Source organism: Carassius carassius, chromosome 15 (assembly GCF_963082965.1).
Source record: "Carassius carassius chromosome 15, fCarCar2.1, whole genome shotgun sequence".
NCBI lineage: Eukaryota > Metazoa > Chordata > Actinopteri > Cypriniformes > Cyprinidae > Carassius > Carassius carassius.
Window position 1 is genome coordinate 23,274,420 of NC_081769.1, and position 16,688 is coordinate 23,291,107.

At 36.2% G+C, this 16,688-nt stretch overlaps 2 protein-coding genes across 5 annotated transcripts; one reads left to right on the top strand and one right to left on the bottom strand.

Moving 5' to 3' along the window:
• Nucleotides 1-183: 183 nt before the first annotated feature.
• Nucleotides 184-8,126, bottom strand: cdc42l (cell division cycle 42, like). Of its 2 annotated transcripts, none has more exons than XM_059568082.1 (6): nt 8,002-8,126; nt 4,976-5,080; nt 4,635-4,707; nt 3,582-3,691; nt 2,004-2,201; nt 184-1,897 (listed from the first exon to the last, which is right to left on the bottom strand). In XM_059568082.1, the coding sequence occupies exons 2-6, from the start codon at nt 5,078-5,080 to the stop codon at nt 1,808-1,810; spliced, it is 576 nt and encodes a 191-aa protein (XP_059424065.1). In that variant the 5' UTR covers nt 8,002-8,126; the 3' UTR covers nt 184-1,807. The 2 variants fall into 2 exon arrangements, with proteins under 2 accessions (XP_059424065.1, XP_059424064.1); XM_059568081.1 differs by lacking the exon at nt 8,002-8,126 and adding an exon at nt 5,969-6,123.
• mlf2 (myeloid leukemia factor 2) lies at nt 7,556-13,449 on the top strand. Of its 3 annotated transcripts, none has more exons than XM_059568079.1 (9): nt 7,556-7,773; nt 8,115-8,346; nt 8,481-8,589; nt 9,357-9,398; nt 9,520-9,573; nt 10,657-10,785; nt 12,317-12,476; nt 12,596-12,813; nt 12,921-13,449. In XM_059568079.1, exons 2-8 carry the CDS (start codon nt 8,303-8,305, stop codon nt 12,808-12,810), a joined length of 753 nt encoding a protein of 250 aa, XP_059424062.1. In that variant the 5' UTR covers nt 7,556-7,773; nt 8,115-8,302; the 3' UTR covers nt 12,811-12,813; nt 12,921-13,449. The 3 variants fall into 3 exon arrangements, with proteins under 3 accessions (XP_059424062.1, XP_059424063.1, XP_059424061.1); XM_059568080.1 differs by having other exon boundaries at nt 8,248-8,346; XM_059568078.1 differs by having other exon boundaries at nt 7,556-8,346.
• Nucleotides 13,450-16,688: the final 3,239 nt, after the last annotated feature.

Sequence of the window (16,688 nt, forward strand, 5' to 3'; positions counted from 1 at the left end):
TTGTAAAGGACTTCACTTGTCACTTTTGATGAAATTACAGATCCTTCCTGAATAAAAGTATTAATTAAAAAAATAATAATAATAATTCTTACTGACCCCCAAACTTTTGAATGGCAGTATGCCTGGCAGACACAAAACAATCACGTAATCTTCTAAAGAACAGGATAGAAATACAGCTGTGTGTCAGTCGCACCACTTTTATTACAAATATAGTGAGATTCCAAACACCGCAGAACTTGACTAAGAAAAGGCCACATTTCAACCCATCATCATCATCGGTTATCATCCTCCTCTTTATTCACACGACTGTTAAGATTGGTTATTCAAAATATTACATTTTAAATTGTTATTTTATTAATAAATGACAATCAAATGGTACTCTAGCAAAACAATAAAAATAAAATAAAATGCCTTTTTTTAAAAACTCAAGTTTCAAAATGTCACCACTATTCATTCACCCAAGAGTAAAACAGTAATACATTTAATACATCATAATCAAAGTCAAAAAAATAAGAGGGGAAAAAAATAAAATAAAACAAATAAAATTCAGTTTTCTAAATGGCCAGCAGAAGGCACTGCAAGGCTCAAGAGTAAATGCACTTCAGAGAGATTCTAGGAGCATGAACCACAGAAGAGAACAGTCTGGCTCATACAGGAAGAAACAAATGCTTGTGAACTAAAATCCATTGGCTCCCACTCAAGTCCCAAACTCTCTTATAAACCATATAACACAGGTCATTCAGAAGGGGATGTGGCCATAGAGTGTCATTTCTATGGCCATAACACTCTGATCCAAAATTAACATTTTAAAAATATCTAAAAGTGTTGTTGTTTATTTTTGTATATGTTCGGTTTCAACGCCATTGTCAGTGATTAGAGCTAATTACATGCCCAAACAAATCACGTTAGCTTGCTTTTGCGCCACATCCAGTCCAGTACGTATAAACAACAGTATGTGAACCACATGTAAAACAGAACCTGCCTACAGTTTGTCATGCGAGTCCAGGGTCTAGAACTGGCAAAACCGCAACATTAAAAACTGGAAAACGGACCCCAGAACAACACTAAAAGGCAAATTTGTCAAGAATAACAGTTGTGCCCATTGCAATATGCTCAACTAAGGAGATTCAAGAAAGCTGAAGTCAGCTTCTGCATGCACACTATCCACAGGTTACAGAGTAAAAAGCTGAGCCCTGCAGAAGTGTTCATCAGAGCAGTCAGCATGTTCGGCTTTACACTATGAAATGTGCTGTTTATAGACATTCTGTGCGGCTTAGAGAAAAGCATGTATGGGAGACACACATGCGTTTGTCCAGCGAAAGAAATACAAAAAAAATCATTTTGGATGCCGATCAGAAACCTGAAGTATTTAATCTCATTTATTTGTGCCACTCTGTCACACTTTTTTCTGGATCGATTACATGTAACTGACACTTAAAGCATTGAAGTGAATCTATACGTTGTTCTGTAAGACATCACACGCGTAAAGCGCGCCTACCTTTTTTTTTTTCTCATTATGCTCTTTGTTTGCAGGGGTGCTATTGGTTCCAGGGTTCTCTAATTTCTTTTGTTGTTTTAGAAATATTTATGAAGGCACAGTGTGCATTTGTTTGCAATACCATTTTTGTTGCCAAATTCCTCCAGTATCATGTTTTTTTTTTGTTTTTTTTTGCTGTTTTGTTCCCGTAATTTTTCCCAATTATAACTCTCTCCACTCCAAACCCCAAGCCCTACCAACCTTAAAAAGGTTTTTTTTTTTTCTTTGCCTCTCTTGTTGGAGTGAGTGCATCACCCACTGCTTGTGTTCCTACAAAAGGACGCAGCGCTTCTTGGGTTTGGTCTCTGGAGGTTCAAGGGCGGCGAGTATCGCCTCGTCAAATACATTCTTCAGGCCTCTCTGTAAGAAAGAGATGGTAAAATGTCATTTGCAGTAGGTCATGTGAGTGATGATAAGTGAGTAGAGCTGTTATGTCATCACGGGTGTGTGCGGTTGCTCTTTTAACCTGTGTGAGGGCGGAGCACTCCACGTATTTGACAGCTCTGAGGTCTCTGGACAGCTTCTCCCCGCTCTCAGGTGATATGGGGCGCTGCTTGTTTTTGGCAAGTTTTTCCACAGTGTTACTGTCATCCCTCAAGTCAACCTGAGTGCCCACCAGAAGGAATGGAGTGCGTGGACAGTGGTGAGAGATCTCCGGTACCCACTTAGAGAAAAAGAGAGGAGAAAAAGTACTGGTAAGACCGTGCCTAGAAAGCTATTCATAGTGCAAAGGGAACAAACATCCTTAAAAACACTTAAACATTTGCAATTTAAATCCATTTTCAATTCCAGAATTAAAACAAATCTATATGACAAGAAAGAAATGTTCAATATAAAATAAAAAATTATTTTGAAATATACATATCATATAAAGAAATATTCTACCTTACAAGTTCAGTAAGTTTTTATTAATTAACACTTTTATTCCACAAGGAAGCAAATCATTAAAAGTGACAAACGCTTAGGTTGCAAAAGATTTCTATTTCAAATAAAGATTTTTCTTGTGAACTTTCTATTCATCAAATAATATCATCAAACATCAAATAACTGCAGCCTCGGTGAGCATAAGACTTCTTTCAAAAATAAAACTTTTGAATGGTAGTGTGTGTGTGTGCATACTGGAAATAATAATAATAAACCTCAAATTACAAAATAAATTATGAATGGCCCTTATGGGGTCACGAAATTATGAACTTGAATTCTCTGTGCAGTCTTTATCTTACAAATTCATCTGTGCTGCCTATTTTCACATACGTTTTCCGTTTCAGTTCCACTCTACAAAAATGGTAAAAAGGTTATTCAGAATTCCATTTTCCCATCTCTCTTCATGTTAGACAACATTAATTAAACATTATTAATAGACAACATTATTAAGCATTTTATCGCTTAAAAAACAGCTTCTTAAAGAGACTGTGAAGTGATACAGGAAACATGAAACTAGCACCACTGTGCAGGAAATCAGTTCCTTAAATAGACTGTAAAACAGTAGACTGTAAACATAAATGTGCACAGAATGCTGCAATTGATCAATGATAATTGCGTAAAAAAGAGAGCCAAGTAAAAATCTTAATTTAAAAGTATATATATTTACACTATCAATCTGAATAGAAAACCACTGACAAATATGCATCTAAATGTAAGTTACAAAAATGCAGCCTTTCTCCAGAAATCTGATATGCCTCAGTATTGAATGTGCTTTTCATGTATGCTTTGATCAGTTTAAACATCTCAGGTCTATTCACATGAGTTCCATTCTCCAAGTCCAGCAGGAAAATCAGGTACTGCTAAAGAGTGCTTTATCGATACTAAACAACATGTGACGTCAGCGTCATCCAACTAAAGAAACATACTATGTGTTTAAGCAAGTATCTATCTGTACATGAAACCCTACCATAGATATAGCATTCAAATGCTAAACGGTGATCGTTTAGTATACCATAAATAACAAATGTCAATGATCTTATCAGAAAAAGGTGCTTCTTTCAAGTTCTGATGTCCCAAACAGTGAGACCAGCACGAAAGCAGAAATTTGATGAAAACCTACCTTCTCTTTCACATTCTCAAAGGAGGAAGGAGAAACAACCGAGAAGCAAACAAGGAAGACGTCTGTCTGCGGATAGCTGAGAGGCCGAAGTCTGTCGTAGTCTTCCTGACCTGAGAAAACAAGAACAGACAAGAATCCAATGAATCTTTAAATAAAACAGCTAGAGATGATTATAAATTAATGAAAACAATGTTTAAAAGTTTACTGTCAACTAAAATTTGAAATGGTTTTGAAAAGAAGTGTATTATGCCAACTAAAGTGAATGTATATGATCAAAAATACAGTCATAACATTAAAAATAATGGTGTTATATTTTAAAATATTTATCTAAAACATTATTATTATTATTATTAATGTTAAAACATTTTGCTTTTTAAAATTTAAATGGACACAATGATACATGTTTTACAGTATTATCTGAATAGAAAGGTGAAGAAAGTGCATTTATTTGAAATAAACATGCTGCTTACAGAATGAAAGTATTAATCTCTTGAAAGAAGATAAAACTTACTGACCCCAAACTTTTAAACGGCAGTGTATCAACAAACATGGTGGAATTGTGTGTGGGCAAGATGTAATTTTCACAAATATCACCATTTAATTCTACAGATTGTAGTATCAATCTGTTTACAGTAAATCAACATGCAATTTGAAATCATATTAACAATTTTTATGTCTGAACAAGCAGTTTGGAAATAAAAAATGTTTTTATCATTTTCAAAGAATAATATGCAGAGCAAATATGCATAATATTGTCTAAAGCAGTATCCAAATATGCATGTTCTCTCACTTGTCCTCATATACTGACCTATGTGACATTCACTAGATAGTGAATAGTGAATGAGTCAGCAGATCTGGACACAGCATGAATCGATGCATAAAATGCCTATCACTTGTTTTCCCATAAGTTCAGCACCATTTTTCCAGTTTTTCCACAGCAACAGCGATTTCCTCGGGTCTCTTTGCATTATGTTGACACTTAAATCCCTATCATGCTAACCAGAATCAAATCAGATTCATTTCAAGTGTAAAGTAAGCCCCAGACTGCATTACCTGCTGTGTCAAAAAGCCCCAGTGTATACGGTTCACCTCCAATCATCACTGTTACAGCATAGTTATCAAAAACCTTTAAAACAAACATAAAAACATCTAATTCACACATACATCACATTTTAGTTCAGAACACACCAAACATACAACCCTAACAACGTTTCAGCCTAATCAAATATCCTACAAAAACTCACATATTAGATTTCCTAATCTTAAACAGCAAAAAGCACACAACAAATAATAGCTAGCATTATTATTATTATTATTATTATTATGAACATTGGATCACTGCGCCCCTCCCCCAGAATCATTGTCCCAGAGCCCACCACCCTTTACTCCGTTACCGTGGGAACATATTCAGAGGGGAATTTGTTGGTTGTGTATGAGATCAGGAGGCAGGTCTTTCCGACAGCTCCATCTCCAACCACCACACACTTTATGGTCTGCATCTATATAGAGAAAGAGATTGGAAATCACGTTATTACTGGGATTCTTGTGGGATTCAGAAATACCTTTGAGTGAATCGTTTGTTTTGAGCAGTTCCAGCGTTCACTGTTCCCACTGTTACACAATTAGGCAGCTCGAACGCATTCAACAGAATTGCCAATAATGTGATGTGATTTGATTTCAGAAACAAAAGCAGGCATACAGAGATACATCTACAAGAATGTGTCCCGTCTTACTTGCTTCCGCATATTAACACAGCTGAGAGGAAGGCTCGACTTTGTCGAAACAATATCGTCTGGTTTTCAGCTACATTGTCTGAATGATTTTACTTTTACATTAGATATTAAAGCCTTCGTCCTTAGTAATTACTACATTTAGAGTCCAATTTGGGACGATAAAAAAACGAATACAAAGTAGCTTTAAAGTAAAACACTAATTAACCTGTGTCGTTTATACAAAGCCGATTTTTCTAAACATGAGATGATGATACGTATTTTTTTTCATACTGAAAGTCTGACTTTACATTAGAATCTGGTTTAATTATTGTCTCTTCCCTCACCAATAAAAGTTAAAAACTAAGCTTGATAAATCTACTTCATTAAATACAACAGTAAATGGCTAAGAAATGTGGAGTTTGTGGCGATAACAGAAAACGAAATAAATATTTGGGAGATCTGTCAACAGTGAAAAAAAAATCAAAGTTTTGTTTAATGAGGCCGACAGGATGCTGCGAGGCTAAGCTAACGCGCTAGCACTGCTGAGAGGGCCACAAATCATCCTAAATCAAAATTACTCAACGGTACGACCTGAATTAAAACTTGTACAATTTAACAACCGTTTGATAAGTTAAAAGTCAAATAAAACAATGTTAAAGATTAAGAATTGCTCACCGTTCCTCTCCGGCGACTAGGCGTTGGTTACGTCCGGGTTTGAGAGTATCAATCTGACGTGAACGAAAGCGAAAAACGTCTAGTCGTAGTTCCTGCGAATAATCCAGCCAGCCCACCCTGCGCACACCCCTATTGTAGTTCTTATTAAGAGGCCTCTAGGCCTAGGACTACAGCTTTACTTTATGGTTAAAGAGTAAAGACAATAGAGGGATTTTCATATAGTATTTTATAAATCCAAATCGAATATGTTTTAAAGACACAGAAAATAGAATGGAAAGAATGTGGTCCATTAGTGCTTGCCATTCTGATTTTATTTTACATACTACATTAATACATTACATTTATAATAAAAAAATTATAATATTTTAAAATAACACACTAGAAGACTTCTAACCCCAGTTTTTAATATGCACTCTTAAAAATAAAGATTCTTGGCATCAGTGGTTTAAAAAAAAAAAGCATTTACCATCCATGGAACCTTTTCGTTCCAAAAAAGGTTCTTTAAAGTGGAAAGGGGTTTTTAGATTTTTAAAACGTTCCTCAGACTTAAAAAAAAGGTTCTTTTAAGAGTTGATCACTGAAAAGTTCTTTGGGGAACCAAAATGTCATAGAAGAACCAGTTTTGGTTTCACAACCCCTCCCCCCTTTTGGAATGATCTAACCCCAAATAGATGGGTGCAGGGAGAACAAGTAAAATTTTGTGCAGTCAAAATGTAAAAAAAAAAAATATTATGGCTAGTAAATAAAATACATATTTTAAAAAATCTGAAATAATTTAAAATGCAATACAATGAAAAAATGCTTGTCAGTATGATATACATGCATCACGTGACTGAATTCGGAAACGAGTGGAAAGCATAGACACTGGGTGGAAAGGTGGCTTATTTACTCTGTCATGTGTACTGCCATCTAGCGACGCGACAAAAGACAGGCAATAAACTCTCTTATTTTTCTGTTTAATCGTACATCTAAAATCTATTAAAGAAATAATTGCAAACACTGCAACAAATGACACAAAGTATTTTAACATGATAAAAGCCCCCTGCCTAAATATGTATGTGTGTGTATATCTATCTATCTATCTATCTATCTATCTATCTATCTATCTATCTATCTATCTATCTATCGTTACATTTATTGGTGCTTTATTATTTTATATTTTGCACACAATTTTGCAAAACCATCCCCAACAGTGTCTTCCTGCACAACCCGAGGCTGCCGTTTCAGGACTGCAGTTCTAGGACCGCATTTCTACGTGTTTTGCGTGCTCTAACACACACACACACACACACACGACAGAAAAATAAAAAAGAAGTCCAAATAATATTAATATAAAAAATAATTAACAAACACTGAATACGTCAACTACATTATACAGCTCGTTATTCCTCACATTTACAAAGCATTGTACAACACACATGATTTTATGCAACACATTAATAATGCTCGTAAAAATCAATAAGATAACCTTCAAATGACCAATTGGTGACCTAAATATAAAGGGATCGGAGCCAAAACCAGTCATTTTGAGAGCCGCGCTTAAACTTTTATCTTCCTTCACCGGAATGTGCGCAGCGCTCTTCCCCTCCTCTTCCTCCCCCTCCCATCTCTCTTTTCTGTTGACGTTTGGCTTTTGTGCCTGTTTTACTAAATGCGCGTAATCTTCCTATCAAAAGCATCTCTTCTGCACTGGACTCTATTTTTTAGTGACAGCGCGTGACATGGCATCGACTCTGATGTAGTGTGTTCCAAAAGAACCGCGTGAATCTCTTAGAAGCGCAAGATATTCGCCCAAGATCTTCAAGGTTTTGTTTCCTTTGTCATACGGTCTTCCTGTGCTCATCTGCGGCGGTTATTTCCGTCGGTCCGTCTGCTCTGCGTGCTGCTGTTTTTCTCGCCAGCTGGATAAAATTCACCTTGACTTGTATGTCCGAAGCCCGCCGTGGTTGTAAACAAATGCTTTCCGCACGTATGTTATTATGTTAGGCTAACAATCAGAAATAGCTCGCAGGCTGTTATGGATTAGCACCTGCCTGGAATATTCGAGGGTATTCGCCTAGGTTTAAATGTTCTGCAGAGCTGCTTTAGCATATCAGGGTGTTTTATCCATCTCGCTCGGTAAATTGATGGTTTGTATTGTGATTAGGTAATAGAGCGCGCAGGCCGGGTTGTATAATTCACCAGTCGAGACTGTTCTGCATATCTGGCAAAGGGAACTTGATGATTGGTTGACCGATTACGAGCTCCTGAGCTGCTGTTGTGTTGGATTTTGATTAAAGGGACGGAAGTTTATTTACTGGTGCAAGTTCAACCAACCAAGAAAGAGCAATAACAATGTTTCGCTATTTGAATGATGTGGATGACAGCCCATACATGATGTGAGTATTAGTACTATCAAAATTAGATATGCATTTGAGTGTTTGAGGTGAACATCATAATCCATTAGGACTTTCAAATAAATGTTAAGTGCATTTTATGCCTGTAAAACGATGTGCATGTTATGTTGTGACAGGGATCCGTTCGCAGCACACAGACACCAGATGAGGAGTCTCTTTGGGTCTTTTGGGATGGACCCGTTTCCTTTCACCCCTCAGATCCAGCATCCACGTACACGCATGCAGGTAGGTACACATTAGAGCTTTAAACAGGGCTCGATTTGTGGATTTTTAACCCCTGTGCTGTGCAAAAAGTGTTCAGCTAACTTGTTCCTGATTAAAAAATTACATTCCTTTTAAACTGCTTGTAAATCTCTCATTATTCTGTATTACCACCAAATCATAATTTTTAATTTGCTTGTTTTCTTTCAGTTAGAACACAGGTTTTGTTTTTTGTTTTTAGAACTGATTGGTCATAGGCCTCTTGTGCTTATGTTTGAGTGAAAGAAAATAAAAACATTATTTGTGGATAATTTTGGCATGTTTAGTTCTAAAACTGAAGTGCTTCAACTCAATGAGACTTACGATCAGTCAGTTCTGCAAAGAAATACAAAACCTGTGGTAATAGACCGAAAACAATTTGATAAAAATATTGAATCCAATATGTAGTAGTAATGTTGTATAACAAGAAATTCATAAGGAAGTATTTGTAGGCTGGTCTTTTTTGACTGGCAAGTGTAACAAAGTGGGCAAAAATTATCAATGATAATTTTGAGCCAAATCAGTAATTCTTAGTTCCGTTTGATGACATTAATTAGCATTTTGGAGAAAAAGAACATTCTGTCTTAGTCAAACATGAGGGTTAAGTAAGTAATTCTGTTAATATGTTTACTGTCATTTTGATGCTATATATTTAGCATCTCTTCAGTTTGACTCAGTTGTTCTTGTCAGTGTTCATGAGTGATTTTAGGCTTGTATTGAAGATTAAAGTGTCTATATTTTACCCTTTGTAGCCACAAGCTGGAGCCTTGGCCCCCTTCGGCATGATGGGAATGGTATGACATCTTGACTCTTTACAAAGGAGCTCACTTTTTTTGATAAGTGGCAGAAATGGTGCAGCGTCGTAAATTTTTATGTCAGTGCATTTTAAGATTTCTGTGGGGTTTTTTTTCTCAGGGTGGAGGTTTCATGGACATGTTCAGCATGATGGGTGGGATGATGGAGAACGTGGTGAGTTTCAGAGTGGCCAAACAGCCACAAATCAGAATTATTGAAACACTCCGGTTTATAGTTTAAGACCATTCCATTTGTTGATGGTAAGGGTGTATTATCGTTTACAGCTTTTAAGCTGGAATAAGAGCATACTGTGACTCTGAAGTTGCTACCTTTTAGATTTCACATTAAATTAATCAAAGTCTATTTTAATTCTCTGCATTTTGAGAGAAAACAATTGCAAAAATTATTGAGGTTGACTAATCACACTCTCATTCAATTCAATTCAAGTTTATTTGTATAGCGCTTTTCATAATAAAAATCGTTGCAAAGCAGCTTTACAAAAAAATTTTGCTCCTACAATATATTCAGCAGTAGCTTGTCAGTGGTGACTGTCAAATTGATGTACATATAGCAGAAATGTACACTGTAAAAATAAAAATCAGACCTCTCCAACTCAAATTTCTCTATTGACTGATCACATCTAATTTTTTCAATTGGCCAAACTGAATTCGTGTGAATTTAGTTTTATAAATGCAGTTAGGCGAACTGAAAAATTAAGATGTAACCAGTCACTAGAAATGTTTGAGTTGGAGAGTTTTTAAGTTTTTTACAGTGTACAGTAAAATTCAGTTAATGATGTAATCAAACAGACGATGAACACTATTAACAGCAATGATTATATGTTGCAATCAAACTTGTAGCAAAATTTGGTAGTTTATGTTGTTTCAGGGTTGGCATCATCTGAGGTCCTCTGAGGGGGTTGCATCATCTCTTCTCAGGTGTTTGGTCATCTCAGGTCTTTGTAAGGGCAGGTTTCAGACTGAAGCTTGTGTAATTCCTATAGTTACCATGGGATGTCAATTGAAACAGAGAAACAAACAGAGACGTAATTATTATCATAGCTGCTGGTTCAACCAAGCATAAATGATTTGTTCAACCCAATCTAAGGAATAATAATGTGCATTTGATCAGATATAACTTCAGTACAAGATTATGAGATGCATTATTTGAATACTTGGCCAAAGAGATGTGTCTTTAATCTAGATTTAAACAGAGAGAGTCTGTTTAATGAGACTTTTCTGTTTCTTTACTCTGTAGGAACGAATGTCTGGTTCTCCAAACTGCCAGACCTTCTCCTCCTCCACAGTCATCTCGTACTCCTCCACAGACACAGGAGCACCTAAAGTCTATCAGCAGACCAGTGAATATCGCAGTGCTCCCGGGGGTGTAAGGGACACATGGACACACAGCAATAGACATGAAGGGGAATGTGATAGTGACTGACTCTTGAGCCCCAGTCTTGAATATCTGGCACACAAATGAATATATAGCCATACCCATGACATTTTCCATCATTAGGGATGCACCGAATTTTCGGCAACTGAAATTATTAGGTCGGAAAAAAGCTTTTCCGGTGTTCGGCCGAATAAGTGAAAAGACAGACCAATTTGTACCAAACAGTGACGTGACGTGATCAAACAGAGGTGCGCACTAATGCAGCAAACATGCTGGCAGGGTGGAGGCATTTGTCAGAGAAAGACACCAAAATCATTACAAGCACCGACAGCCAGAGAGTGTTTAGTACTGCATCTCATGTCTGCGATGAGATGAAGGGATGGTTGTTGCTGGTTACTGTATCATAATTTAAATTGTGAAATGGCTTTAAACAATTAGTAAATAAACTGCAGAATGTTATGTTTTCTAATACACGCACAAATTGCATGTATTCTGACAGTGGTGATGGGCTTGCAGCGCCAGGGTTCAAAGTTCAAAGCGCGTGGAAAATCTGCACTGAAACAGTGCTACTCATCAGTTGCTCAGTAACATTTTATGTATTTTTACAAGGCATGTGACAATGTGATACGTATGACAAACATTCGTATACATCCCAAATTCATAATTAGAATCATTCATAAATGTGCTGCTGTCAAGAAAAAGAAACACGGAGGTCTTCCTGCAAGATTCTGCCAAAATAAAAGTTGAGAAAAAGCAAGAACTCCATCAACTTTCATAATTGTTAGTATTGTCACTTTACTGAAATAAATTAAAGACAATGATAGTAATAACGGCTCTAGTAACCATAACAGCTCTATTAATATATGTATTATAACATTCGCACAGAGTGTTCAAATTTGGGATCTGTAATATTTTTCAATGATTTAAAAAAAAATTATCTTCAGCTCTGCAAGGCTGCATTTATTTATTATAAATTACATTATTATATATAAAAAATGCATGCCTGATTCAAGAAGGGGAGTCTCAAAAATTTCCAAAAAATATTATTTTACTAACTTAAGTAAAAAAAAAAAAATTTCAGTGTTAAGTAAATCATTTTAAATTGTAACACTTTTTTTTTTTTTAAACAGTAAAAATTAAATTTTGGCTATTTAATTTATGCAATTGTGAAGAAAAAAAAAAGTGGAAAAACCACGTTCGGTATTCAGCCCAGTGTTTCATTTTGTTCGGTTTCAACTTCAGCAAAGATTTTTAATTTCAGTGCATTCCTATCCATCATCGTTATCCATCATTTATCTGAGTTTCAATTTTTTATTATTGCAGTAATCCCAGCATTTGGCAACAGAAGTTCTTTAAAAAAAAATTACACTGATCGTCTGGTTAAACTGGATTGCTGATGCTTTGTAAATAGATTTTTTAGTTTTTTTAAATTATTATTCTTTGAGTACCACACATAGAAGTGTCAAAACAGTTTAGTCCCCCCTAATTGTTTTTTAAATTGCGTATGTGTGTTTTTGTTTAGATCAGAGAGACACGTCAGACAATGCGGGACAGTGCAAGTGGCCTGGAGCGAATGGCTATAGGACATCACATTGGTGAAAGAGGTCACGTGATGGAACGCTCAAGGAACCGTCTCACAGGAGACCGTGAAGAGAGACAGGACTTCTTCAACCTGGAAGAGAGTGAGCATAATCCCTCTTTTTCTTTTTTTCCTTTGTAACTACAGGCAACTCCTTAAATATCGTCTTGGACCATTGTGAAGAAAATCTCTTATTCACTATTGTAAAAATCACTCTTTCAGGTGAGGCAGCTGCGTTTGATGATGAGTGGAGGAGAGAGCTGGGCCGGTACCGCCCTCCTAATGCCCGTAGTTTAGACTATGGGCGTGAGCGGAGTGCAGGGGTTGGACAGCAGTTGGCCCTGACAGCGCCTCCGAGCTCCTCCTCTTCTCCCTCGCCTCGCCACGAGTCACCACGCCACCACCCTCCTCATTCCCGCCCGCGCTACGACTGGTGAGAGGTACGAATCTCACACGGCCTGAATGAAACTGGTCTCTTTGAATTTGTACGTTATACTCAGGCTTTTTTTTCTTTTCTTTTTTATACACATTTTGTATCTGTTTGCAGGTGAAGTTATCTAGCTGATGCTGTGAAGAGAGAAGTGAGGGATATAGAAGAAGAAATTTATAACTGAGGGGTCAAATGTTTGATAGATCTGAACTGTCTCAATATGTGTAGTCAGCTCCTTACAGGGATGCGTGCTGGCATGAGGTATCATAACACAGGCTGAATTTATTAGACTGCATTTATTAGACTGTTGTGTGGAATTCGGCCTGGCCTGTGAACTTCATCCCACGTTACTACTCCCAAAGCATACACACCAGCATTCATCATAATTCAGACAGCTCTTCAACCTTGTGATATATACATACACACAGACATCTTTGTATTTAAATGAATTCTCATGCTTCCAATATTTCAATATCCAAATATTTAATGATACACTACACATATATTCGCGTGCACACACACACACATACGCACTCACCGTAAAGTCCATATATGTTTGTGTTGACACTAGGGTATCTGTGGGTTTAACTGTACAATGCTGACTAATTAAACTTATTAACTAATAAAAAAAGACCTTGTTACATCATTGGCTGTGCCGTGCTATATATCTATGCCTTGATAGTCCACAATATGCGTAGTGACACCACTGCTGCTGTTATTTTTTTTTTTTCCCACAAGTTTCTTTTGTGAAAATGACATACATGTATATTTAACCGTTTAAAATTTGGAGTCTGTAAATTTTGGTATCGTATTTATTGGCTTTACATGGTAATAAAAATGCTTGTGGGTTTAATTTCTGTTAACAAATGTCTCGTGCTAAAATTTTGTTTTAATGTTTATTTTTGCTTACGATTTCCCCATAGACTTCTTTAATGAGTACACTGTGGGAATTTTATGTTTGTATACATACATTTATACACATTTTGTCTGGAATCAAATGCATTTTTGCAGAGCACTGCCAATCAGTTTTTAGCAAGAACACGCTTAACCGTGGAAAAATCACTGTAATACATGGCCAAATTGTATTCTACTATTAATAAGTTATTTTCCTCTTCTTTTTACCTTTTTTTTTTTTTTTTTTTCTTACCTTCCCTCCACTTTTCACTGTACTCACTTTATGCCTGTTTTTCTGTTACTATTTTTCTTATTTTCTACATAAAGTCTTTGTGTTAGTTTATCATTTATACTTCTGTTGTTGTCTGTACAAACAGATGTGTGTTAATAGCAGTTAACCCTATTGTTCTTTTTCGCCTAACCCATCGTTTGTTCATTGCAAATCATTTGACTTCACTTGTTTTTCTGCTAGATCCGATTTGCTCAGCAACAAGCTCTGGTAATTTTAGCTACATGGTATTTGCACTAGCTTTTATATATATTTTTAGACAGAGAGAGAGAGATCTGCTATTATGTATATTTTATATATTTATATAGTACAAATTATGGTAAATATACTTTATTATAGTAAATTGATATTGTACTGAAATCTATGGCACAAATACTGTAATTTATCAGATTTTATTATTTGCCACGTTTAGTGTGGTGTGCCTGTGGTAACTGGCAACACCCTGAAGACAAGGTACAACACTTAACCGATTGGTTCATACTGTACTTGGCGCAACATACAAAATGCATCTGTGATGCACACTGCAAAAATCAAACAAAATGTATGTCAGCCCTTCAGAATGGGATGAGGTGATGTAATTTTGCTTTCATGACACTGATCTTAAGCAATATGTAGCCTATACTTCTCTAGATCTATTTGAGCAGTTTATTTCTTTGCTCTAGTCTTTCCCCAATTTTCTACTTTTTCATCATCGTCGTCTTTTTTCTTTTTTTGAACTCTCCTTTGTGAAAACTGTGACTTTCCCGCAGTAGAAAACTCATGAGTACCTGCTGCTGAAAGACACTATGATCAGCTCTAAGGACAAGAGAGGTGGCTATAAAAAGTCTATTGAAACTGCTGTGCAAGATGTAAAGTGAGAATGTTTAAACGGTGTATCTGATCTTGAAACCATAAGGCACACATACTACATCTCTACTAATGAGAGAAATTGTGTTATAAGTTGTAATCAAAAACGTTATAGAATACTTATTTCCGTACTTACAGTTCTCACGTTTTTTTTGGTTAGCCAAGCAACACTTCAGTAACACCGAGTGTTTTCTTTTTGTATCACTCTGATTGTCTGTATTTGCGAGTTTCACACAAAATATCGGTCTGTGCATTAGTGGTTGATTTTTTTTTTTTTTTAACGGATTACCTAATTGAGCCAGTAGATGGCGACAAGTTGCTGTCTTTATAAATTATTGAGTGAATCATTCACTTTGCTTTGGGTTCCTTAAATCTATTTTTAGCGGAGAGAAATTGCGTTATGGTTCAGATATAAATGTAAAACAGAAAAAAAAGAACAAGTTTATTTTTAAACGCTTTTAAACAGCATTTCCGTTTATAGACCAATTACTAAACTATAGCATAGACTAATTATTAATAGATTAAACTGTATCAAACCACTTCTATTGCAACCACAGATAATAAAAATTTCTACAGATTTCTTAACATGTATATGCCTAATACGACTATAAACGTGTGTTCCTTTCAGTCGCAGGTTTACGGGTTATTTACTGAATGCTGATCGTGTGATGTGCTGTAACGAATTCCAAACCGTAAGAGAACGCCGCTCCCTGTTAAACACCTGCAACAGTAAATCAATGCAAAGTAGCTCTGCAGCCAGTCTCAGCCTCTCGTGCTTCAAGCGATAGATGGGGCGCTTACAGTCAGACAGCAGACATGATAACGCACGCGCACTTCTGCGAGGTTGGTTACTATGGTTACAACACAATGGGAGCCGGGACAGAGGTCTTTTCGAAAGGGAAGAAAAAACTGCAGGAGATAGAGACTGAGGGAGATGGATTGTGTGTGTGTGAGAGAGAGAGACCGCTTGACTGGTCACTCCACTGCAGTCTTACAAGAAAGTACAGATTTGGGGAAGCACTTTTAGACTCTAATGCCATCCTTACAATGCAAAGGCAGCAAAGAAACTAAATCCAAAGTGGGTTATATTCCATAAAAAGCACAGTTGCAGGATAAAAGTGTTAATAATATATCTTAGGAAATTATTTTAGAAAATATAATGAACATAGAAACATGCAATTATAAATATAAAACACTTATGAATGAATTATAAAATATATGCTCTGTCACGACAATGACAGACATATTTTAGTACTATTTTATGTGGCAGTGTGTCTTCATTCAGTTTAAAGCAGGCACAGAACCACCTCTGAGCCTAGCTTGTGTAAAGAGACCTTAAAGCATGTGTGAATTGCTATTTGCAACTCATTACTTCTGTACTTATGTGACATATTACTGTAAATCAGAGATGGTCCACTCGTCCACTTACAGGTAGCCTATCAAGTGGTCTCACCTGTGATGGTGAATAGCTTGTTTACTCCAGAACACACATTAGGCTAATATTTATATACATAGATATTTGCTTATTATAATTCTGTGATTTATACCTGAGTAATGCAATAGTGTTGTCAGATTTTAGGGGTGTTGATGGGCCTTTTATATAATTAAAAACTTATTGGATGGGGGAAAATGCCATTATATGCCAGAATGAAGCCAGACTGATTGAAAGTTTCCTAAAACAATCCCTAGATAGCTATTTGGTTACAATCATCCAATGCGGCCTTCATGACATCAGCAGAAAGGAAAGTCGTTTTAGCGTAAGATAAAGATTTTCTGTTTTCTTGTTTGGAAATATATATAAGAAAGTAAACGGGGTCCATTTTTCATGTTGACTTTATTTTGAGAATAATCTGTGG

What these genes read in the sequence shown, in the direction of transcription:
- cdc42l (XM_059568082.1), bottom strand. Translation starts at nt 5,080, where the DNA reads ATGCAGACCATAAAGTGTGTGGTGGTTGGAGATGGAGCTGTCGGAAAG. An exon ending in CCTCTGAATATGTTCCCACG is followed by an intron (nt 4,708 to 4,975) that starts GTAACGGAGTAA and finishes TTTGTTTTAAAG; the next exon opens with GTTTTTGATAACTATGCTGT. An exon ending in AGTGCTCCGCCCTCACACAG is followed by an intron (nt 1,898 to 2,003) that starts GTTAAAAGAGCA and finishes TCTTTCTTACAG; the next exon opens with AGAGGCCTGAAGAATGTATT.
- mlf2 (XM_059568078.1), top strand. Translation starts at nt 8,303, where the DNA reads ATGTTTCGCTATTTGAATGATGTGGATGACAGCCCATACATGAT. An exon ending in ATCCACGTACACGCATGCAG is followed by an intron (nt 8,590 to 9,356) that starts GTAGGTACACAT and finishes TACCCTTTGTAG; the next exon opens with CCACAAGCTGGAGCCTTGGC. An exon ending in CTTCTTCAACCTGGAAGAGA is followed by an intron (nt 12,477 to 12,595) that starts GTGAGCATAATC and finishes TCACTCTTTCAG; the next exon opens with GTGAGGCAGCTGCGTTTGAT.